This window comes from Limanda limanda, chromosome 4, assembly GCF_963576545.1.
Source record: "Limanda limanda chromosome 4, fLimLim1.1, whole genome shotgun sequence".
Classification (NCBI taxonomy): Eukaryota; Metazoa; Chordata; class Actinopteri; order Pleuronectiformes; family Pleuronectidae; genus Limanda; species Limanda limanda.
Genome location: NC_083639.1, coordinates 6,232,695 through 6,257,754, shown reverse-complemented (window position 1 = coordinate 6,257,754; position 25,060 = coordinate 6,232,695). Strand labels below are relative to the sequence as shown.

General features: G+C 39.7%; 1 protein-coding gene across 1 annotated transcript; it reads left to right on the top strand.

The window, feature by feature from the left end:
* Nucleotides 1-3,793: 3,793 nt before the first annotated feature.
* Nucleotides 3,794-12,614, top strand: mrps16 (mitochondrial ribosomal protein S16). Its single transcript, XM_061069965.1, has 4 exons — nt 3,794-3,937; nt 4,157-4,187; nt 11,073-11,339; nt 12,236-12,614. The coding sequence occupies exons 2-4, from the start codon at nt 4,175-4,177 to the stop codon at nt 12,364-12,366; spliced, it is 411 nt and encodes a 136-aa protein (XP_060925948.1). The 5' UTR covers nt 3,794-3,937; nt 4,157-4,174; the 3' UTR covers nt 12,367-12,614.
* The last annotated feature ends 12,446 nt before the right edge of the window (nt 12,615-25,060 follow it).

The window sequence follows — 25,060 nt, the reverse complement described above, 5'->3', positions numbered from 1 at the left end:
TATGTTTTTTAGCAACGCACACTTCTGTGTTTAGAACTGGTCACTTTAGATAAGCACTGAATTTCCTAAATAAGCCAAACAAAGGTCTCTATCCAATGTAAGATTGAAACAACAGTTTACATGGCATTTTGGGAAACAACACTGTTCGGAAGAGTCAGATGAGAAGGCCGATACCATTGTGGCTGTTTACAGCTCATCTGGCTGCGGTGATGCCAGAAAGTAACTTTACTAAAACTTTACTATATAACCTGCTCAGTCCAACGTCAGTTCTGCTTCTTTACTATTATGTGAGCAAATATTTTTTTAAATATCATAATATTTCTGAAGTGTTACATGTATCTGCCTGTTTTCAGCATCAAAACAATATTTTTGAGTGAAAACAAAAGAAAGAGATGACGATCTATTACATTTGTAATACATGCAGAGAAAAAAGGACAATCAAACACCTGAAATCTTAAACTTAAGCCCATAAATGGACAATAAAAACTCTGAAACAAAATAAAAGGAAGCGGGGACCTAAAAAATAAACTCGTGAATTATCTGAAATCCTGTTTTAATTTAGCTTACAGTGAAGGTGAGAGGTGTTTGTAAGTTCACAATGCAAGAGCAAGCTCAGTGTTCAGAAGACATTAGCGGCGTCTTCCACATAATTAAATTAAATTCTTCGTTTAAAGCAGACTCCTCTTTCTCTTTTTTTTTTCCAAGTAAAATATCTGGTCATCTGAGCGTCTCTAACTGAACTGTCACAGACGATTAGAGGAGGAACAACTCGTCTTGGTATCCCAAAGAGCATGGGGTCCTCACGAGAGACTTATCCACAACTAGAATCAATGTCATCGTTCAGATAATCACGCATTGCTGATTCACCATGTAAGATGCATTTTGTTTGCTTCGTAACTGTGTAAAGCCTCTATTCATTTTCAGATTTTAACGCCGAAAAAACGTGGTCAGCTCAATAATGACGCTTTCCTATTAAAGATTTTCAGCCCTGGCTCGCTGAGGAGAACGGGTTTTGTGTCGCTTTATTTGTCTGGTCGCTGAGATTACTTCTGTGACAAACCATACTGTCAAAATTTTCAAATCTTTTTGAACTAATACGCTTATAATCTTGTTATTCTTTTCAATGACAGACGAGTTTGAGTGTTTGGATAGGGTGCATGCATTTTGTCAATTGGATTGGTTTTACATACCGTATACCATTCAGTGCTCTTCATCCTGGTGATTAAAGCAGTGTTTAATTTGTTTCCCATGTTTTCCCATGAGAATAGAGCGTTAATTTGCAAAAACATCACAACTAGAGTGCTGTATTAGTGGTTTAGATTTAGTTGGACTATGTGACAGAAGAAGTTAGGAAGTATAAAGTAGTAGCCTTGATGTTTTCCTTTGCTGAGAGCATTTTTTCCCAATTAATCGAATAATCAATGCGAGTAAACAGACGTATTTCCCGAATATTCTTAGGTAACGTGTCTTTTAGCAGTTTTTTCATCAGTCATAGCCTTATGTATGAAGAGTCATGGAGGGACAGTGGGATATTTTCAGAAAACATTTACAAACAAGGGCCCGTCTCTTTTGTGTGTCTCTAGTGACCTCTTCTCACAGAGAAACCATGTGTTTGTCACACACACATGCACATACACACACACACACACACACACACTTAAGGGAGAGAGAGAGAGAGCGAAAGAGAAAAACAAGCTTTACACAACAGGAGTGTGAAATCACCATGTTCCAAGACTGTAGGAAAGGATAGGGGAGTGGAGATGGGGGGGTGGTGTTAAGCAGTGACCCCTGAATTCATTCAGAAGAGCCAGTGTCTCATCTCCTCTGGGGTCACCGGTGGAAATGGATATTTGAAACTGTGCGTGTGCTGATGTAAGATACATGATACACGTCGAATAGAAAATACACACACAACAATGTGAGTGATTGAACGACCACAGAGAGTCTCATACTGAGCAGTAGATCGTAACATTAATCTTAATTATGATTTAGTTTCTGTAGCATCTTCATTTCAGCCCCATTACTTCCATTAACAATCGAAAGCGTTGCTGTATAAACAGTAGGTAAATGTGAGCACATTTACACGTTCATGCATTTCAGGCATTTAGCCGCATTCGTAGCTAATGTACTTATCCACAGAGGCCAGCACTGAGGGCAGTAGTAGAATAAATGCAGCCACTACATATTAATAAGGCTCTAAAATTACAGTGGAACAAAATACAGCGTAAGTTTTCAACGATAGTTAAGTGAAATAGTTTTACATTATTTGAGTATTTTCAATGTATATACTTGCTACCTCTACTGCACTACTCCTGGGTAATATCATAGATTATTGTACATTTATTTTACATTTTACCTCACTAAATTGGATTTACAGATGTAGTGACTAGTTTAAGATTTGAGTAACAACATATACCGTGAGATCTTTATAATGTATGATCTCAGCATGATATAAATACAATTACAGCAAATGGTATAGTACTAAAGATTAGCACCATTTCAACCAGTTAAAATATAAATTGCAGCGCACATGTTAATGTACATTAGTAATACTAATACAGTAGTTTAATATAGCAGCAGCAGTACAAGAAATACATATATATGTATATATATATATATATATATATACATATATATAATGTATAAAGATCCTCTAAGTCTCTGAGAAATCAACGAAAACACTTATAAAGGCGTAATCATGTATGATGACATCTCTGTTATTGCAGAGCATTTGCAGTATGTTATATTCCACCTGAATATGTTATTTAAAAGAAAATATAAATATTTCTGATTTAACTTTTTTTTGTCTTTGTATATATATATTAATGGAAGCTGTATGTTTTGTAAAATACCCATGTTCTGTTATCCTGTGTGGGATGGGCAGACGAGAATGTCCATTTAATTCTCCCATTTATCTTCACAAGCAGATATCGTTTCCCTTCGCCTGCAGAAGGGCCTGTGACCAAACCAAACTGGGAAGACAAATAAATATACGTTTACGGGAGCATTAACTTGCGTGTGGACATTTTCATCTTCAGATTTTTGTCATTTCTGTCCAGCACCCAGAGTTTATCAAGTTGAATGTGTTAGCCTCAGCTAAATTAAATGTAATCTAATGCTATTTGTATACTTTCCAATAGTCCAAATGTTTGGCAAGTCATAGAGAATAGGGTTAGGGGGAGTTAGGATCTGAGTTCTACTGCCACCTCTGACCAAAAGTGATGATACATACTGAAGACCTACTTCAGAAACAAAGTCAGAAACAGAATTAAAGTCAGAATTATAGTTAAAATCACAATCAAAATTAAAATCACCATCAGAATTAAAATCAAATCGGAATTAAAATGAGAATGTAAAATGAGAATTAAAATCTGAATCAGAATTTAAATTTTAATCAGAATCACAATCAGAATTAAAATCTGAATAACATTTCAAATCAGTATCAGAATCTGGGGTATTGCCAAGCAGGTATACAGATACAAGGAATTTGCTGTAGCATGTTTATCTAGGCATTAATGTAAAAAATGTCAAACTATAAAAACAGAATATTATAAACACAAGACACTAGACAAACTGGCCTCATAAGAGCTTGAATGTGATGTTGCTATCTTATTTAAAGGAACTTTTTTAGAAGAACATTTCGGGACTGTTTACTAATTATTTCATTTTGACTCAACGTGTTATTTTTTCGTTTGGACTTCCACATTCACGTCGCAAGCAGCGGCGCAACACCGCCATCTAGCGATGCAGAGACGCCGAGGCGGCCTTGACGTCACTTCCGCCTTCAAAAACATGGCCGCCCCCTGACAAATGTCACACTACTGCTCGTGTGGAAACAAATGGTGAAGAACCTCTGTCTCCTGAACTGTTCAGAGCTCTGAGACAGAAGCGACAGCCGCGAGAGGATTTGACTTTCTGTCCTTCAACGTCCTCTGAGGTATTTAAGCGAATTTGACGTAGCACACAAGCAGATGCTACAGCTAGCCGCTAGCATCCCACTGAGCTGCACTGGGAACGTATAGTGACATTGTTGTGAGGTTTACAGGCTCTGACCTCAGCACACATGTGTTATAACGCGTGACAGTGTATATAAAGTGTATATAAAGTTATATAGCTGAGGGCAAGCCGCTGTAAATGTTTGTTTTGCTTGTTACAGGAGAACCCAGTGAACACGATGGTCCATTTATGTGAGTATGCATTGTGATCAGGCACACCCTGACATCTCCCGCTTTTCTGTCTGGTGTCAGCAAAGACTGGAGGGTGGCTCGACGCAATAAAGAAGTAGATATTAGGCAACCCTATGTAATGAGAGGGAGGGCCAGGCACACCCAACCCTGCAGGTCCCATACCTTATCTTTACTGTCATGTTCCACGCAAGTGTCTGCGTTTCTCATTAAACTTTTACTGTAACGTGTAGAAGGTTGAGCAAGAAATAAAAATAACTCAAGAACAACAGCTCTGGCTGGGAAAAAGAAACCTATGTATAATTTTATGGTAGATTAATCATTTATTAATAAGAGATTCTTATGCCTCCGCCCAATAGTCCCCTTATGAAACCACATTTAAATTCACTAGATCTGTAATTTTTATTTGCATCTGAAATTACACAGACTCATGGGGGGGGGGAGCAGGTGGGATAATGCACTATGCCAGAGAAGTGTAGATTTAACCATGCTTGGCTACAAATGGAAAAGTACATGTCATGGGTTAAAACAGACAAAGACTTCAATCAAACTATTATCTCTCATTCATTTGTGACATTTAAGGTATACTGTATGCTTTGGAATTCTCATTGTTAGCTTAAATACTAAATGGTCACTTCTTCATGTATTGTCACGAGATTTCACAAAATGTTTGGTCATGAAAATTTGGTTTAAAGTTATTGAAAAGTCATGGAAATCCAATTGGTCAAATGTGTATGAACCCTGAACATTTAATGAAGGTAATCCGTCCAGTAGGGGTTGTGTTATCCCTCTAACAAACAGACAAACAACTACAGACCAGAACAACCTACTTGGCGATGGTAGTAATACTCAGCTACATAGAGTATTACTGCTGTAATACTGCTGTATGCTACTTTCCCTGTATGGAGGTGACTAAATCTAGGAATACATAACAATTACTTCATTTAAATAGCTTAATTTGAATTGCATAAAGTACATGTCGCTGTTTTACTTGTGCGACTTTCCAGAATGAATATTGCCAAATGACTGACATTTTAGAAAGCTCTTGCTTACGCCAGAGTAACGAAGATCATTTCTTCTTCGGCTCCTTCTAAAAACATTACTAGTCACTGGCATCACAGCGCAAATGCTGTGTTGGACTGGCAAGGATGAAGGGATTTCCGGGGAAAGAAAGTTGCAGTTTAACCTTGGTGAAACTAAAAACGCGGTATCAGATCAGTACTTTGATTCTCGTACTTTGATTCTCGTACATGCCGTGACCTGACACGGCGATTTCAGCATTATCTCTGCCCTTTGACTTTGATGCTGGTATCATAATGTCTCTATTCATGACTTTCTGATTATGATCACACTAGTTACATAATGCACTATGCCAGAGAAGTGTAGATTTAACCATGCTTGGCTACAAATGGAAAAGTACATGTCATGGGTTAAAACAGACAAAGACTTCAATCAAACTATTGTCTCTCATTCATTTGTGACATTTAAGGTATACTGTATGCTTTGGAATTCTCATTGTTAGCTTAAATACTAAATGGTCACTTCTTCATGTAATGTCACGAGATTTCACAAAATGTTTGGTCATGAAAATTTGGTTTAAAGTTATTGAAAAGTCATGGAAATCCAATTGGTCAAATGTGTATGAACCCTGAACATTTAATGAAGGTAATCCGTCCATTAGGGGTTGTGTTATCCCTCTAACAAACAGACAAACAACTACAGACCAGAACAACCTACTTGGCGATGGTAGTAATACTCAGCTACATAGAGTATTACTGCTGTAATACTGCTGTATGCTACTTTCCCTGTATGGAGGTGACTAAATCTAGGAATACATAACAATTACTTCATTTAAATAGCTTAATTTGAATTGCATAAAGTACATGTCGCTGTTTTACTTGTGCGACTTTCCAGAATGAATATTGCCAAATGACTGACATTTTAGAAAGCTCTTGCTTACGCCAGAGTAACGAAGATCATTTCTTCTTCGGCTCCTTCTAAAAACATTACTAGTCACTGGCATCACAGCGCAACTGCTGTGTTGGACTGGCAAGGATGAAGGGATTTCCGGGGAAAGAAAGTTGCAGTTTAACCTTGGTGAAACTAAAAACGCGGTATCAGATCGGTACTTTGATTCTCGTACTTTGATTCTCGTACATGCCGTGGCCTGACACGGCGATTTCAGCATTATCTCTGCCCTTTGACTTTGATGCTGGTATCATAATGTCTCTATTTATGACTTTCTGATTATGATCACACTAGTTACATTGTTCTTTTACAGAAGGCATACATTTGCATTAGGAAACACAAACTAATATGGAGGAGAGTGAACAGGACACAGAACAGGATCAATTGGACCAGCAAATTTAATATCTATTGTGGACCAGAACACTTTAATTTGCAAATTATGCTGCAGACTGGTCCCAACATCAGACTCAAAACATCACTAACCTATTATATGACCAAAGCAAGAATCATGTCAAACAGTATGGAGAGTCTACAAATAAGCCATGAAATAAAAGTGATATAAACATTTATGGTGCACATTTCAAAATACAGCTAAATGTTCTTTACAAGTGAAAAATTAGGGATTAAGGACAACCAATAGACAATGATTGAATGCATTTTGATGATCACACAGCATTAGATAATATTACAGCAGAAATACAAGAATTTATATGTTACGGATGAGAATAGAGTAAAAACTAAATAAAACCAAACATTATAAAATGATTCAAACAGTTGGTAACACCAGTGCTAGATTAAAAGTAAATAGATAAACAATAAGAAGAAGTTGAAGGTGAGTTCAGACCCCAATTCCTAAGAAAACAAACCTATACAAAAATTTCTTAAGGGACATTTTAAAGGGGGTGAAAAGTACAAAACAACGACAAACTCAAATTTTTCAAGAGGCTTTTGCCCACAGAGATCCACATGGCAATAATCACATAGATGTCCATTACCATTTGCTTGCCCAGTCATTATCATGATGTTCCGTCATTATATTGAGCCATTGTGTCTTTATCTAGATATACAATGACGTAGTCCAATATGTTACTCTTTCTTTTTAATTTTATTGGGCACTCCCACGTTGTCATGATCACTGAGAAGCAAATAGTAATATTAATCATTAATTTTAATCATACATTCCTTTGTTTACTCAGTAAGAACAAGTTATGAAAGTTAAAACATATTATGTGACTTTTCTCCCCTCTCTACTCCATTTCCCCAAAATTCAGATGTCTACCCTGCACTGTAAAGTATCTGAGGGAACATATAGTTTAATTTATTTCTTCTTACCTCTAAAATGCCCGATCCTGTCACTTGTCACATCGTCATAACATCCAAGTATCAGTAGGTATATTTTAGTGGTGTTACAAGGAAATTACAGTAAAAATCGCAGCATGTATTAAAAAGTGTTCCGCAATATTACATTGACTTAATGTGTTGCCAAACTTATTCCACATCTATGTGGGTATGAGTTACATTTAGTACAGGCAGTGTTGGGAAGGATACTTTCAAAACGTATTCCGTTACAGAATACAGAATACATGCACAAAAATGTAATCTGTAACGTATTCCATTACATTAACTAATCTGAGTAACGTATTCTGAATACTTGGAATACTTCCGGTTTGTATTGCATTTTTTAAGTGTATGATTGCGGCGTTGTTATAGTCAGTGGAGCAGCAGCAGTTTAAACTCTCTCTCCACCGATGCTGCGGGCCCGCTGGATGTCCGGCTCCCATCCACTCCCACCTCTGTGCGGGTCTCACCGGAGGCTGAACCCCCCCCTGCGCCAAGGCTGCCTCGCGCCGTGCAGCGATCGTTTCGGCGTCGGGTCTATTTTTTGCGCTTGACGCGAGCATATCGCTCCAGGAAACACACTGAAAAAGGATTTTAAACGATATTGATGACATCAGGGGCGGCTCCTGGCATAGGCGAAGTAGGCGGTTGCCTAGGGCGCAAAATGCCGAGAGGGCGGCACAAGGGACTGATTTATCATGACGTGACACATGCAATATAAACCAAAACATTCACATCACAACATCATCTTCTAAACCCGGGGACGCACCGGAGATAGAAGCGCAGCGAGGCGCCACGAAAGCTGTCCGCTTCCTTTCCGCGCCCATGTTAAATAATTGGGCTGTTCGCACCGGCAGCGTTGTGCCGGGAAGCTGCGGGCAGCGCCGCGGCCGGCTCGCGATCTGCAGCGAGGGTTCCGGGGTCTGTTCTATTTTTTTCGCTCGCTGCGAGCAAATCGGGCTGGAAAACACACTGAAAATTGATATATTTCAAACGATCTATCATGTCATTACAGATATGATGTCGGAAATGGCAACAGTGTTGTAAGTGCTGTTGTGGCGATCTCAGGGTATTCTGCCGTGACTTTAATCCAGGACACCGGCAGAGTTGTTTTCTCAAACATACTTTAAGGGCCGCCGTCATTTGTGATCTCGGGCAGCTGATCTTTTTCTTAAACAGACCTGCTGGATTCACCTGGTTTGTTGACAAATGGGTCCGACAAATACCGTGCTGGTTTGTGGTCAGCGAAAAAGTGACGTGACCGAGACGAGCGTCTTGACATGCATAAAGCATGAGTCATAACGCAGAGGATCCGGTAATTTTTCAAAATAAAACGGTTTTATTTTGAAAAACTACCGGATAATAGATAAAACAGAAAACATGTAAAATATTTATTCTTTCTGTGCGGCCCGGTACCAAATGACCCACAAATGGGCCTGTTGCCCTGTTGATTACAAAAATAGGTCTAAAAAATATATGTATTGTGTTTGACTGTTCAGTACTGTTCATATTCATTACATTTAAAAAGCAGACATAAAGGTAACTTAAAAGTTACTTTCCCTAGTAACTAATTACTTTTGATATACAGTAACTGGTGGGGTAAATCAATTACTTTTAAAAGAAGTGACTAGTAACTGTTACTAATTACTAATTTTCAGTAACTTGCCAAACACTGCTTAATCCACACATTTGTCAGTTGTGTCTAAACAGACAGAAACACACAAGCACATACTCTCTTGTGTGTGTGTGTGTGGGGAGGCGTGTTAGACTGTGGTAAGAGTTGAAGATGAGTCAAAAAAGGATTAAATTATCAGGTGCACGATTCAGAAAGCGCAGCAAAGTAGGGGAGGAGAAGAAAGAACAATATAGAGGTAGAATCACCCCAATTCATCATTAATGTTTATTTTTGTCGACATGACATGATATGCTGTCAGTACAGCTGAGTTCAGACTTTTTTATATTTTTATTATATATTTTTATTATTTTTTATAGCTTACAATTTTGTCTGTGTGTGCATCTGTATACAGTCCAAAAGTTCTTGGGGATGCATGACAATTTGCGTGTGTATGTTGGGGGGGGCGCCATTCTGAAACCCCGCCTAGGGCGCCAACATTGCCAGGGCCGGCCCTGGATTGGATGACATATTTTATATGATATAAATGATAAAGCATGCATCCCATAGTTTGTATTCCCCTTCTGTTGTCCTGGAGTTTTAAATAAAGAGAGGGGGGGGGGGGGGGGCGGAGAATACGTAATTTACCCTCGACACCCGACATTGAACGGAGCAAACAGCGGAGAAGTTCTTGAAGATGGATGACATTAAATTGGGACGCTGTTGCAGTTAATGTTGGAGCAACAAGTGACCATATGCTTTTATACTACTGGGTCAACGGGTGATATTATTTTAGCGTCGCTTCAGCGTCCGGTGTGAACCCTGCATGCCTCGCTGGTCTCCTGCAGAGCCATGACAGCGGAGCTCTGGGAGCGCAGGTCGGTCTTCTCTCACCAGGCGCTGGAAGGGCAGCTTGCGGATCAGCAGCTCCGTAGATTTCTGGTAGCGACGGAACTCTCTCAGAGCCAAGGTCCCGGGGCCTGTAACGGTCCCGAGCGGGTAGCGGTGAGGCTTCTTCACGCCGCCGGGGTCCGGGCGCTCTTACGGCAGCCCTGGTCTCCAGCTGCTTCCTGGGGGCTTTGCCTCCGGTGGATTTACGAGACAGTGATTAAACTCGTGAAACAGAGAAGTACCGTCATGTAATCCACTGATTTCAACAATGTAACTGTATTCTGAATACCATCTATTTAATTTGTAACTGTAACGGAATACAGTTACTCATAATTTGTATTCTAAATACGTAACGCCGTTACATGTATTCCGTTACTCCCCAACACTGAGTACAGGCAGGTGTGGACTGCTTGTTGTAGAATACAGTCAAGTAGATTTATTTGATTATATGGCTTCAACATACATTAAGATTTGAAAAAAATGCCCATCACAAATCCAAATACCTCCACTTAAGCTTTTCAAATGTCTTTTTTTTTTCTGGCCAACAGTCCAAAACACAGAGATAAGAAAGTAAAATCAAACCTTAATTTGTATATAAATATACATCCAATTCACAATGTATAAGGTACACAACAATAAAATGAATGCAAAACTAGTTGCATGTTGTTTTTTTAAGGATTTGTATAGCTTTAAAACTAAAAAAAACATTATATTTTGTCCCCCCCTTTTATATCAATAAGGGAAAAACTAAACATGACATAACAAGCTACAGCCTCCGAAAAGACGATTAGATTTAATTCACACCTCACTGTGGCTTCTAAAAAGGGAATATAATAAAAACAGGATTTTAGACTAGCTAGGTGTGTGAAAGACACTGAGCAAGTATTGAACATTTTACCACTGCTGCTCCTCGCACTCCTCTTCCCTTCAGCTCGCTCATGAAAGTCAATTTAAACTGTGCTGTGTGTCTTCAGAGAAATGGAAAACTACAGCAGTGTTGAAAATGACTTGATCTCTGTCTGGTGTACTGAGGTGTTTAAATGTTACAAAACATTTACTGTGCTCATCTCTCTCTGCAGCGTCACTCCTCCTGAAGAAGTATCATGGGGGTTATGTTGTCATTCGACTGGCTCTTGCAGGCCACAAACAAGCCAACAGACCCTTTTACCGCATCGTAGCTGCGTACAACAAAAGGGCGAGAGATGGCAAGTACATTGAGCAGCTGGGTTCCTATGACCCCCTCCCTAACATCTACAATGAGAAACTAGTCAGCTTCAACTTCGACCGAATCAAGTACTGGATCGGCTGCGGCGCACACCCAACAAATCCTGTGTCCAAACTTCTAGGTGTGTATTTACAACACAAGCATTCATTTAAGTCGAACCAACATTTCACAATATTATTGTCAGCTTTTCAAGGGAATTATGTGAGTCACAGTGATATGTTTATTGAAGGAGGTCCATCCATAACTATTTGAGCACATACACCTTTTAGCTTTATGTATTATCTGCCACCTGCACCATGAATCCTATCTATTGCTATTTCTGTAGCCTCAGATTACATTTGACTTTCACGGTTGTAAAAGCATCTAATATATCACAGTTGTTTTTGTTAATCGACTAGTTGGTACGATAACGTGCCAAAGATGAATATATAATGTGGATGGATAAAGGGAAAAGATTATCTTAAAGGGATAGTTCACCCAGAAATGAAAATTCACTCATCTACTCACCACTATGCTGATGGAGGGATGGATGAAGTGTTTGAGTCCACAACACACTTGAGGAGTATCAGGGGTAAACTTTGTAAAATCAGAATCCAATACAATTGAAGTCAATGGTGAGCTATTCTTCAAATGTAATAAAACAGAAAAGAACATAGCATTCCTCCATCCTGCTGTAACCCAAGTCTCCGCAAGACCCGACATTCATATTCGACTCGAAACGGCAGAATTAACATTGCGTTTTAAGGAAGTGGCTAAGGTAGCGGACGCTAGCATGTCCTGTATGCACCTCGTCGGAAGATATCAGTGGATATTTTGGCTTAAAACCCGTTGCAATGACGCCGTTTCTGCCCTGACATTAGTATTCGACCCAAAACGGGGTAATTTACATACATTTTCAAATGTTTGGGTGAACTATTCCACAAATTGATGATCCATCAGCTCCTTGAGTCCGTTCAACATGTTTGGCAACCCTGGGCTCTGCTACAGTCTTCTTCTCTCCCTCCTCTCTTTCGGCAGGGTTAGCGGGATTCTTCCCTCTGCACCCCATGACGATCACGGAGGCAGAGCGTCTCAGAGCTCGAACAGAGCAGACTGAAACCGAAGCAGAAGAGGGTCTGGAGGTGGGACAGCAGCAGGCTGAAGTATGAGAACCAAAGCTGGGGACTGTGTGTGACTGCCGGGTCCAAAAAGAGGCCACAGGTCTTTTGGAAGAGAACAGATGGATTTGTTTCCTGACCTGTTGGCTGTACAGCTCATTGCAACATCACATATAGCCCTGATTGATTCAGTGGTCTCCATGGACAAACTTTTTCCATTACAACTGATGCTTCATTGAATTTATTTGTACTTACTATTTCATGTGACCTAATTAAAGTATTTGTCATTATTGAACTAGTTTGGAGTTCAGTTTCAGTTTTTTACATTATGCTCTGTGCAATCTTTAAGATCTATAACCACCAATATTTATTTTCTATTGCGAATGATGTGAACTTTGCATCCATCTATCCCTCTTTTGTTGAATGTCAGCTACGTCAGACGTAAAGAAAGAAACATAAGTGGGTGGAACCGTTGGTTGATTAGATTATCATCAATGGTTTTAGCACACAATGTATTTTTGGATCAATACCAAAATCTCCACCCATAAACTGTACTGTGTGCTATGGAAACCTTTGTAAACTGGAAACATATCACTCACTTAGATAGGTCACTTAGGTCAGATGACATTGGGCGGTGTTGTGAATCATCAGTTTTCTATTTTCCATTTTGTTCTACTTCAAGCTCTTAACTGTGACCACAAAAATCCACAACAAATGACGTTTGCATCGTTAAAGTTTTATTAGTTAGTTTTATCATATAGATCTCAAAGAGATAACCGCATCACTGTTATCTTCATCAACGAGTCATATCGTGAAAAAAGGGCTGAAAGGCATCTCCGCACCCCAGAGCCCAGTGACAGCCAAAGACATGTCACCCTTTCAGCAAGAGTAAGAGCAATCAAACTCAACTATAATAAATATTACGATAAATGTTTTACAGGTGTCTTGTCTTTCCTGTGAACTGGTCATTAGTAGGGTCATACTTCAAACCACAAGGGCAGTTTGCGTCATTGATCTAGTGATAGAGGGACTGTTTTGAGCAAAGGCACGCCTGACAACACCCAGTGGTCCACACCAAAGTCCAGCTCTGCTCTTGATATTTCTTCATTTCCATAAAGATTGTGGAATCCCAAAGTATTGTAATTATGTAGCAGCAGGGTGTTGGTATGCAGCTCTACACATTGTTTCCAATACCGGTGATCGTTTGTACATATCAGGAAAAATTGTAAAATAATCATTTCTCATATGAAACTATTGCAATCCATCATAATGTATTGAGCAGGAAATATCCAGATTGTTTGATGTGTAGCAATGACTTTAGAAATTATTTAGCAATGAGCAAACACGGGTGTGGAGGGTCAAACAACTTGTGCCCTCAAGATCGAGCACAATATTTGTGCTTAATCTCGTCACAGCTTATTTATTGTTGGAGCTATTGAGACCACTTATTAACCTAGCTGGGATCGTGTTTAACAATCTATTTATAGCATGCCTTTTCAATTCAGTGGATATCCATCAACATGTTGCTCAGTATATAAATATTGGACTAAAATAGTGTAACATGTGTCAGCAATAGAACAATAAAACACTATTTGCCAGATGTCTGGGGATACAGCTAATGCATTGTTTTTTGAATGTATCACTTGTGTTTTCCTTGAAACAGACCCACCTACCTCACACAACCACACCTTAGTCCTTGACCACTTCACTTTTACTGTGATCTGGACTATTATAAACACATACGCACTGGGTGTGCATGTACACTCAGGAAACTTTACAGTTCCTTACAGTGCCGTATCACAATAAGAGGTTTGCCTAGGGAGGGTAGTCCTCCTCAACCTCAGTTACCAGTTGATCATTGATGACACACAGGGGAGACTTGACTCCGATAGACAAATGTTTATACAACTGCCAGCAGGATCAAACTTAACTGCCAGTTCATTGACGATTATTAGAGGAGATCATTTGACATTTACTGCAAGACAGAGAATTACAGAAAAGTCTACATTTTTCTTCTTCAGTGGAATTGATAGGTATTCATGGAGTGAAGAACATTGCAGCAGTTGAAATACTTTGTCTTTACATCGTTTGGATGATTACCTAAAAGACTTGGAAAATGAAGACGTGGATTTATTTGGGATCCAGTAACTGGAAGAGGATTTCCAACATTTTCATAACTCTTGCTTTTGTGGTCATCATACTAATTTCAGTCAATGTGTTCTTTGTTCAAAAAAGGGGTAAGTCTATGACTTCTATAATTCTTATTGCATAAACAAGTGATTTTAATTAAGAATGATAATTTGCATGCAATCTTTACATTGATATAATATGGCAGTGTATTTATAGTGATACAATTTGATATAATAAATTTTAGTCCCAGTTTTAGTCGTCAGTGATATACATACAGTAGATATACAAAGTCTACACACCCCTGTTAAAATGCAAGGTATTTGTGATGTCAACAAATGAGACAAAGATAAATCCTGCCCGAACTTTTTCCACCTTTAATGTGACCTATAAATTGAACAATTCAATTGAAAAACAAAGAGAAATCTTTTAGGCGGAAGAATTAAAAATTAAGAACTAACAATAACCTGGTTGCATAAATATGCACATCCTTAAACTAATACTTTGTTGAAGCACCTTTTGATTTTATTACAGCACTCAAGTCTTTTTGGGTAGGAGTCTGTTAGCATGGCACATCTTGACGTGGCAATATTTGCACACTCTTCTTGGCAAAAGGGCTCCAGATCTTTCAGATTGCGAGGGCATCTCCTGTGCACAGCCCTCTTCAGATCACCCCACAGATGTTCAATTAGAATCAGGTCTGGGCTGTAGCTGGGCCATTCCAAAACATTAATCTTCTTCTGGTGAAGCCATGCGTTTGTTGATTTGGATGTATGCTTTGGGTCGTTATCGTGCTGAAAGGTGAAATTCCTCTTCATCTTCAGCTTTCTAACGGAAGCCTGAAGGTTTTGTGCCAAAACTGACTGGTATTTTTTAACTGGTCATAATTCCCTCCACCTTGACTAAGGCCCCCGTTCCAGCTGAAGTAAAACAGCCCCAAAGCATGATGCTGCCACCACCATGCTTCACTGTGGGTATGGTGTTCTTTGGGTGATGTGCAGTGTTGTTTTTGTGCCAAACATACCTTTTGGAATTATGGCCAAAAAGTTCAACCTTGGTTTCATCAGACCATAAAACATTTCCCACATGCTTTTTGGGGACTTCATGTATGCTTTTGCAAAATGTAGCCGGGCTTGGGTGTTTTTCTTTGTAAGAAAAGCCATATTTTTTCCACTTGATGATGGCTGTCTTCACTGTGTTCCATGGTATATCTAATGCCTTGGAAATTCGTTTGTACCCTTCTCCTGATTGAAACCTTTCAGCAATGAGATCCCTCTGATGCTTTGGAAGCTCTCTGCGGACCATGGCTTTGCTCTAAGATGCAATTAAGAAAATGTCAGGAAAATCAGAACAGTTGAACTTTATTTGGGATTAATCAGAGTAACTGTAAATGATGGCAGGTGTGTACTGACTACTATTTAACATGAGTTTGAATGTGATTTGTTAATTTTGAATACAGCCACATACCCAGTTATAAGAGGGTGTGCACACTTATGCAACCACATTATTTTAGTTGTATTTTTCCCCCTAAAAGATTTCAGTTTGTTTTTTCAATTGAATTGTTCACGTTAAAGGTCACATTAATGGTGGAAAAAGTTCTGCCTAGATTTATCTTGGTCCCATTTTTTTTGCATCACAAAAACCTGGCATTTTAACATTGGTGTGTAGACTTTTCATATCCACTGTACATACATACAAAAATAATGACTGCCCTTAATTCTTAACATGCACATTACTCGTTGCACGATATTTCATGGTTAATTGTACTCAACATAGGCATATATATTTTAAGCAATGTTCAAAAAATTTGACAATTATTGGTTGTTCATTTATTTTAAATTATGTCATCTGACGAAATATTGGGTTAGGGTTAGGGTTGATAAAAGTGATGATTCATAATCATTACAAATCATCACTTTTATTAATTAATCTACCTGAAATATATTATTTACATTTATAGTTGAATAACTTTCTTCACAACAAAAAGTTATTGCAGCTTTAGGTTTTCAACAGTCATCTTAGCACTCGCCTGTATTTCATGATGGCATAAAGCTAAATTCCATTGAGGCAATAGAGTTCACATAACAGGGGAATCAGTGATACGGACTGATGGACTAGAAGTTAATAACTCCAGAAAATAAATGGTGTGCCACTGAACCATTACAGAAACTGGATGATAGATTTTCATCTGGACATAATTAGAATAGCCAGTTGCACAGAGCTGAAGGAAGTGCATTTCAATTTAGTTAATATTGAACTGAGTTTGGAATTCGACCAATACTTGAGAGGTAACAAAAATAACATTGAAAAACAATTTGGTGGTACTTCCTGTTTAACACTTTTTTATTGGTTTTCTTTGGGTAATCAATACAATTATACAATTACTCATCACAAATCTTAGGGATTATACCCCTACCCACAATAAGACACACCCACCCCCAGCCAGCCTACCCCATGCAGCAGAAGTACATACAATAGAGACACTTTAGAATGTATATATATTAGGGCTGTCAAAGTTAACGCGTTAATCTATGAGATTATCGTGACCTAGATTAATGCGATAAAATATTTTAACGCAGCTTTGTTTACATCCGGTGTGCAGAAGAAAATTCAGCTCCTCCAGCAAGCTGCCAGCATCGCCCTCACCGGTGACCACTTGACGTCACTCAGCAATGACAATTACCTCGGTGTCACAGCTCATTTTATTGACAATGTATGGACATTTAGATCTTTTGCATTGGAATTAAAAAAAACAGAGTCGCGATATACAGCGGAAAACTGCGGAGGAATTCCTCGACGCACTTCAAACACAGCCCGTAAAAAGATAAGTCCCGTCTTAATGAAAGCACAGCAAACAAGGACAGCAGGAAGAGTCACTAGTTCAAGATGTTGCCACCCGGTGGAGATGATCAAACGGATCCAGCGAAATAAGGGTCCGCTCGCTGCCACCCTCGCTCAGCGCTGGCTGAACTGTATTTCTTTTATTTTGCCGTGTTTGTCTTATTTTGAAGGCCCACAGCCGGAACTTCTGGGGATTAGTGTAGCAGCGCACCCTTTATTATCTCAGAAGCAGATTCCCCCGTACTGAGTAAGTTGTGTCGCTCTGTCTGTTAGTGTTTTAGTTAGTTTCTAATGGTTATTTTAGTGTATGAAACTTGTTTAGTAATATGCAACATTTCTTTTGAAGATAACTGTGACTGTGTCCCGTTATATGTTACAGAAAATAAAGTTAAACTGTTTCACTAAGCCTGAGTCAAGTGAAGTGGATGAAGAAAGCAGCAGTGCAAACAGAGACCGTCACACAGGCAACTCCACTCTTTCCGTCCTCTCATGTGCATTTTTTTAACTTCCTCGAACTGTGTGTGTGTTTGTGCGCATGTTGGTGTGTGTAGTCCTACTCTGCGCTGCTGAAGCACCGCGCAGCGCCAATAATATCACCTACTTTTGCTGTTATCAGCCTGCAGTAAAAAACGCATTTAATCATTTTTTTCAAGCATATACTTACTTGTTGCTCCAACATTAACTGCAACAGCGTCCCAACGTTTGTATTTTTGTCTCATATGTGCTGAGGATCATACAGCTGACTGTACTTCTCCACTTCAATTATTAATTTAATGTCATCCATCTTCAAGAACTCCGCAGTTTGCTCCGTTCAATGTCGGGTGTGGAGAGTAAATTACGTATTCCTGGCTGCCACTTTATAGGTAGGTGTTATAGGCCTGAGTCTCTGTGAAAACACAGCATTGTGTAAAATACAGGCTGTCTGAAGTGATTACTCGTTAATTTATAAGATTTAGTCTTTAGAAGAAAAACAAACTTTTAATCGCGATTAATCTAGATTAATGAATTTGAAAATGTGAGATTAATTAGTTAATTTTTTTTAATCTATTGACAGCCCTAATATATATATATATGTATATAGGAATATTAGATTATTACAATACAATTACATACAACACTGCAGCAAGACAAAGCAGAGAAAAGAAAGAAAGAGGAAAATTTATATAAATTAAAATAAATCAGTAAATAGGTAATTAAAATTTAAAAGAAATAAAAATAAAGGAGGGAGAGGGGAGGGGGGGTGTTTGCCATCTAATCTTTCTCTTGTAGTGGCCTTTGTATGCTTTCATATTACGACAAGAAAGGGGTCCAGGTTCTCTCAAAGCTCTGTATGGAACCTTTCAGAGTATATCTGATTTTCTCCAGTTTCAAGAAAGACATGGTGTCTATAATCCATCTACTGAATTCTGGGAGGTGTTTGCTCCTTCCATAAGAGTAGTATCAGACGTCTGGCAAGCAGTGAGGTGAAAGCTATGACAACATGGACCCTGCCTTTAAGAGGACGAGTTTCATCAGTAAAGCCAAAAATAGCACATAATGGATTTGGAGGGATGACCGCACCGAAAATTTTAGAGTAGGCATGAAAATTGTCTCCCCAAAATTTTCTGAGGAGAGGGCAAGACCAGAACATATGTATGTGATCATATTTGGTTGAGCTTCCAATAAGATAAATTGAAAACAATGACATAACAATAGAACGTTTTGTGATGTGTTATCTTCCATGTGAAACTGAAAATGTGATGCAAGTCGCTCATAACGGCACAAACAAATTGTTTCAACAGGAAATCAAAATGCAAAACAAGATCAACCTGAGAACCAGTGGAAGGAACTACAGTCTGCACCCCACCCTCAGGGGAACAATCAATCCAAACTGAACATGACAGTAAATGAACAGTCACAGGTTTTGGAAATTAGATCTGTATTGGATGTAAAACAAAATTATAGTGAAAATACTACAGCAACTCTGCAAAGTAATTCCCCGTCTATGGCCGAATTTGCTTCATCCATGCAGACGTCGGCTGAATCCACAACAAGTGAATCTATGACGCCCACAACATCTACCACACCTACCAGTTCATTACCAGCATCAACCTCCAGTACAATTGAAACTACAAAAACAACCCTGCAAAGTGCGTCCCCATCAACAACCATATTAACTTCATCCATGCAGACGTCAGCTGAATCGACAACAAGTGAATCTATGACGCCCACGACATCTACCACACCAACCAGTTCATCACCAGCATCAACGACCCAAACTATTGAAACTACAAAAACAACCATGCAAAGTGCTTCTCCATCAACAACTATATTTACTTCATCCATGCAGACGTCAGCTGAATCCACAACAAGTGAATCTATGACGCCAACGTCTACCACACCAACCAGTTCATTACCAGCATCAACCACCAGTACAATTGAAACTACAAAAACAACCCTGCAAAGTGCGTCCCCATCGACAACCATAAATACTTCATCCATGCAGACGTCAGCTGAATCCACAACAAGTGAATCTATGACGCCCACAACATCTACCACACCTACCAGTTCATTACCAGCATCAACTACCCAAACTATTGAAACTACAAAAACAACCCTGCAAAGTGCGTCTCCATCAACAACCATATTTACTTCATCCATGCAGACGTCAGCTGAATCCACAACAAGTGAATCTATGATGCCAACAACATCTACCACACCTACCAGTTCATTACCAGCATCAACTACCCAAACTATTGAAACTACAAAAACAACCCTAGAAAGCGCTCCAGTATCTGTACCCATATTTACGTCATCAACGCAGACTTCGTCTGAATCAACAAGTGAATCTATGACGCCCACAACGTCTACCACACCAACCAGTTCAATACCAGCATCAACCTCCAGTACAATTGAAACTACAAAGACAACCCTGCAAAGTGCTTCTCCATCAACAACCATATTTACTTCATCCATGCAGACTTCGGCTGAATCAACAAGTGAATCTATGACGCCCACAACATCAACTTCACCAACCAGTTCAATACCAGCATCAACTACCCAAACTATTGAAACTACAAAAACAACCCTGCAAAGTGCGTCTCCATCAACAACCATATTTACTTCATCCATGCAGACATCAGCTGAATCCACCACAAGTGAATCTATGACTCCGACAACATCAACTACACCAACCAGTTCAATACCAGCATCAACTACCCAAACTATTGAAACTACAAAAACAACCCTGCAAAGTGCGTCTCCATCAACAACCATATTTACTTCATCCATACAGACGTCAGCTGAATCCACAACAAGTGAATCTATGACGCCCACAACATCAACTACACCAACCAGTTCAATACCAGCATCAACTACCCAAACTATTGAAACTACACAAACAACCGTGCAAAGTGCGTCTCCATCAACAACCATATTTACTTCATCCATGCAGACGTCAGCTGAATCCACAACAAGTGAATCTATGACTCCGACAACATCAACTACACCTACCAGTTCATTACCAGCATCAACTACCCAAACTATTGAAACTACAAAAACAACCCTAGAAAGCGCTCCAGTATCTGTACCCATACTTACGTCATCAACGCAGACTTCGTCTGAATCAACAACAAGTGAATCTATGACGCCCACAACGTCTACCACACCAACCAGTTCAATACCAGCATCAACCTCCAGTACAATTGAAACTACAAAGACAACCCTGCAAAGTGCTTCTCCATCAACAACCATATTTACTTCATCCATGCAGACTTCGGCTGAATCAACAACAAGTGAATCTATGACGCCCACAACATCAACTTCACCAACCAGTTCAATACCAGCATCAACTTCCCAAATTATTGAAACTACAAAAACAACCCTGCAAAGTGCGTCCCCATCAACAACCATAAATACTTCATCCTTGCAGACATCAGCTGAATCCACAACAAGTGAATCTATGACGCCCATGACATCTACCACACCAACCAGTTCATTACCAGCATCAACCACCAGTACAATTGAAACTACAAAAACAACCCTGCAAAGTGCGTCCCCATCGACAACCATAAATACTTCATCCATGCAGACGTCAGCTGAATCCACAACAAGTGAATCTAAGACGCCCACAACATCTACCACACCAACCAGTTCATTACCAGCATCAACTACCCAAACTATTGAAACTACAAAAACAACCCTAGAAAGCGCTCCAGTATCTGTACCCATATTTACGTCATCAACGCAGACTTCGTCTGAATCAACAAGTGAATCTATGACGCCCATGACATCTACCACACCAACCAGTTCATTACCAGCATCAACCACCAGTACAATTGAAACTACAAAAACAACCCTGCAAAGTGCGTCCCCATCGACAACCATAAATACTTCATCCATGCAGACGTCAGCTGAATCCACAACAAGTGAATCTATGACGCCCACAACGTCTACCACTCCAACCAGTTCAATACCAGCATCAACCTCCAGTACAATTGAAACTACAAAAACAACCCTGCAAAGTGCGTCCCCATCAACAACCATAAATACTTCATCCATGCAGACATCAGCTGAATCCACAACAAGTGAATCTATGACGCCCATGACATCTACCACACCAAACAGTTCATTACCAGCATCAACCACCAGTACAATTGAAACTACAAAAACAACCGTGCAAAGTGCGTCTCCATCAATAACCATATTTACTTCATCCATGCAGACGTCAGCTGAATCCACAACAAGTGAATCTATGACGCCCACAACATCAACTACACCAACCAGCTCAATACCAGCATCAACTACCCAAACTATTGAAACTACACAAACAACCGTGCAAAGTGCGTCTCCATCAACAACCATATTTACTTCATCCATGCAGACGTCAGCTGAATCCACAACAAGTGAATCTATGACTCCGACAACATCAACTACACCTACCAGTTCATTACCAGCATCAACTACCCAAACTATTGAAACTACAAAAACAACCCTAGAAAGCGCTCCAGTATCTGTAACCATACTTACGTCATCAACGCAGACTTCGTCTGAATCAACAAGTGAATCTATGACGCCCACAACGTCTACCACACCAACCAGTTCAATACCAGCATCAACCTCCAGTACAATTGAAACTACAAAGACAACCCTGCAAAGTGCTTCTCCATCAACAACCATATTTACTTCATCCATGCAGACTTCGGCTGAATCCACAACAAGTGAATCTATGACGCCCACAACATCAACTTCACCAACCAGTTCAATACCAGCATCAACTTCCCAAACTATTGAAACTACAAAAACAACCCTGCAAAGTGCATCCCCATCAACAACCATAAATACTTCATCCATGCAGACATCAGCTGAATCCACAACAAGTGAATCTATGACGCCCATGACATCTACCACACCAACCAGTTCATTACCAGCATCAACCACCAGTACAATTGAAACTACAAAAACAACCCTGCAAAGTGCGTCCCCATCGACAACCATAAATACTTCATCCATGCAGACGTCAGCTGAATCCACAACAAGTGAATCTATGACGCCCACAACGTCTACCACTCCAACCAGTTCAATACCAGCATCAACCTCCAGTACAATTGAAACTACAAAAACAACCCTGCAAAGTGCGTCCCCATCAACAACCATAAATACTTCATCCATGCAGACATCAGCTGAATCCACAACAAGTGAATCTATGACGCCCATGACATCTACCACACCAAACAGTTCATTACCAGCATCAACCACCAGTACAATTGAAACTACAAAAACAACCCTGCAAAGTGCGTCTCCATCAACAACCATATTTACTTCATCCATGCAGACGTCAGCTGAATCCACAACAAGTGAATCTATGACTCCGACAACATCAACTACACCAACCAGTTCAATACCAGCATCAACTACCCAAACTATTGAAACTACAAAAACAACCGTGCAAAGTGCGTCTCCATCACTAACCATATTTACTTCATCCATGCAGACGTCAGCTGAATCCACAACAAGTGAATCTATGACGCCCACAACATCAACTACACCAACCAGCTCAATACCAGCATCAACTACCCAAACTATTGAAACTACACAAACAACCGTGCAAAGTGCGTCTCCATCAACAACCATATTTACTTCATCCATGCAGACGTCAGCTGAATCCACAACAAGTGAATCTATGACTCCGACAACATCAACTACACCTACCAGTTCATTACCAGCATCAACTACCCAAACTATTGAAACTACAAAAACAACCCTAGAAAGCGCTCCAGTATCTGTAACCATACTTACGTCATCAACGCAGACTTCGTCTGAATCAACAACAAGTGAATCTATGACACCCACAACGTCTACCACACCAACCAGTTCAATACCAGCATCAACCTCCAGTACAATTGAAACTACAAAGACAACCCTGCAAAGTGCTTCTCCATCAACAACCATATTTACTTCATCCATGCAGACTTCGGCTGAATCAACAACAAGTGAATCTATGACGCCCACAACATCAACTTCACCAACCAGTTCAATACCAGCATCAACTTCCCAAACTATTGAAACTACAAAAACAACCCTGCAAAGTGCGTCTCCATCAACAACCATTTTTACTTCATCCATGCAGACGTCAGCTGAATCCACAACAAGTGAATCTATGACGCCCACAACATCAACTTCACCAACCAGTTCAATACCAGCATCAACTTCCCAAACTATTGAAACTACAAAAACAACCCTGCAAAGTGCATCCCCATCGACAACCATAAATACTTCATCCATGCAGACGTCAGCTGAATCCACAACAAGTGAATCTATGACGCCCACAACGTCTACCACTCCAACCAGTTCAATACCAGCATCAACCTCCAGTACAATTGAAACTACAAAAACAACCCTGCAAAGTGCGTCCCCATCAACAACCATAAATACTTCATCCATGCAGACATCAGCTGAATCCACAACAAGTGAATCTATGACGCCCATGACATCTACCACACCAAACAGTTCATTACCAGCATCAACCACCAGTACAATTGAAACTACAAAAACAACCCTGCAAAGTGCGTCTCCATCAACAACCATATTTACTTCATCCATGCAGACGTCAGCTGAATCCACAACAAGTGAATCTATGACTCCGACAACATCAACTACACCAACCAGTTCAATACCAGCATCAACTACCCAAACTATTGAAACTACAAAAACAACCGTGCAAAGTGCGTCTCCATCAATAACCATATTTACTTCATCCATGCAGACGTCAGCTGAATCCACAACAAGTGAATCTATGACGCCCACAACATCAACTACACCAACCAGCTCAATACCAGCATCAACTACCCAAACTATTGAAACTACACAAACAACCGTGCAAAGTGCGTCTCCATCAACAACCATATTTACTTCATCCATGCAGACGTCAGCTGAATCCACAACAAGTGAATCTATGACTCCGACAACATCAACTACACCTACCAGTTCATTACCAGCATCAACTACCCAAACTATTGAAACTACAAAAACAACCCTAGAAAGCGCTCCAGTATCTGTAACCATACTTACGTCATCAACGCAGACTTCGTCTGAATCAACAACAAGTGAATCTATGACACCCACAACGTCTACCACACCAACCAGTTCAATACCAGCATCAACCTCCAGTACAATTGAAACTACAAAGACAACCCTGCAAAGTGCTTCTCCATCAACAACCATATTTACTTCATCCATGCAGACTTCGGCTGAATCAACAACAAGTGAATCTATGACGCCCACAACATCAACTTCACCA

Bases quoted from the DNA above. Each gene is read 5' to 3' on its own strand.
- mrps16 (XM_061069965.1), top strand. The intron at 11,340-12,235 runs GTGTGTATTTAC...CTCTTTCGGCAG, and splicing joins TCCTGTGTCCAAACTTCTAG to GGTTAGCGGGATTCTTCCCT.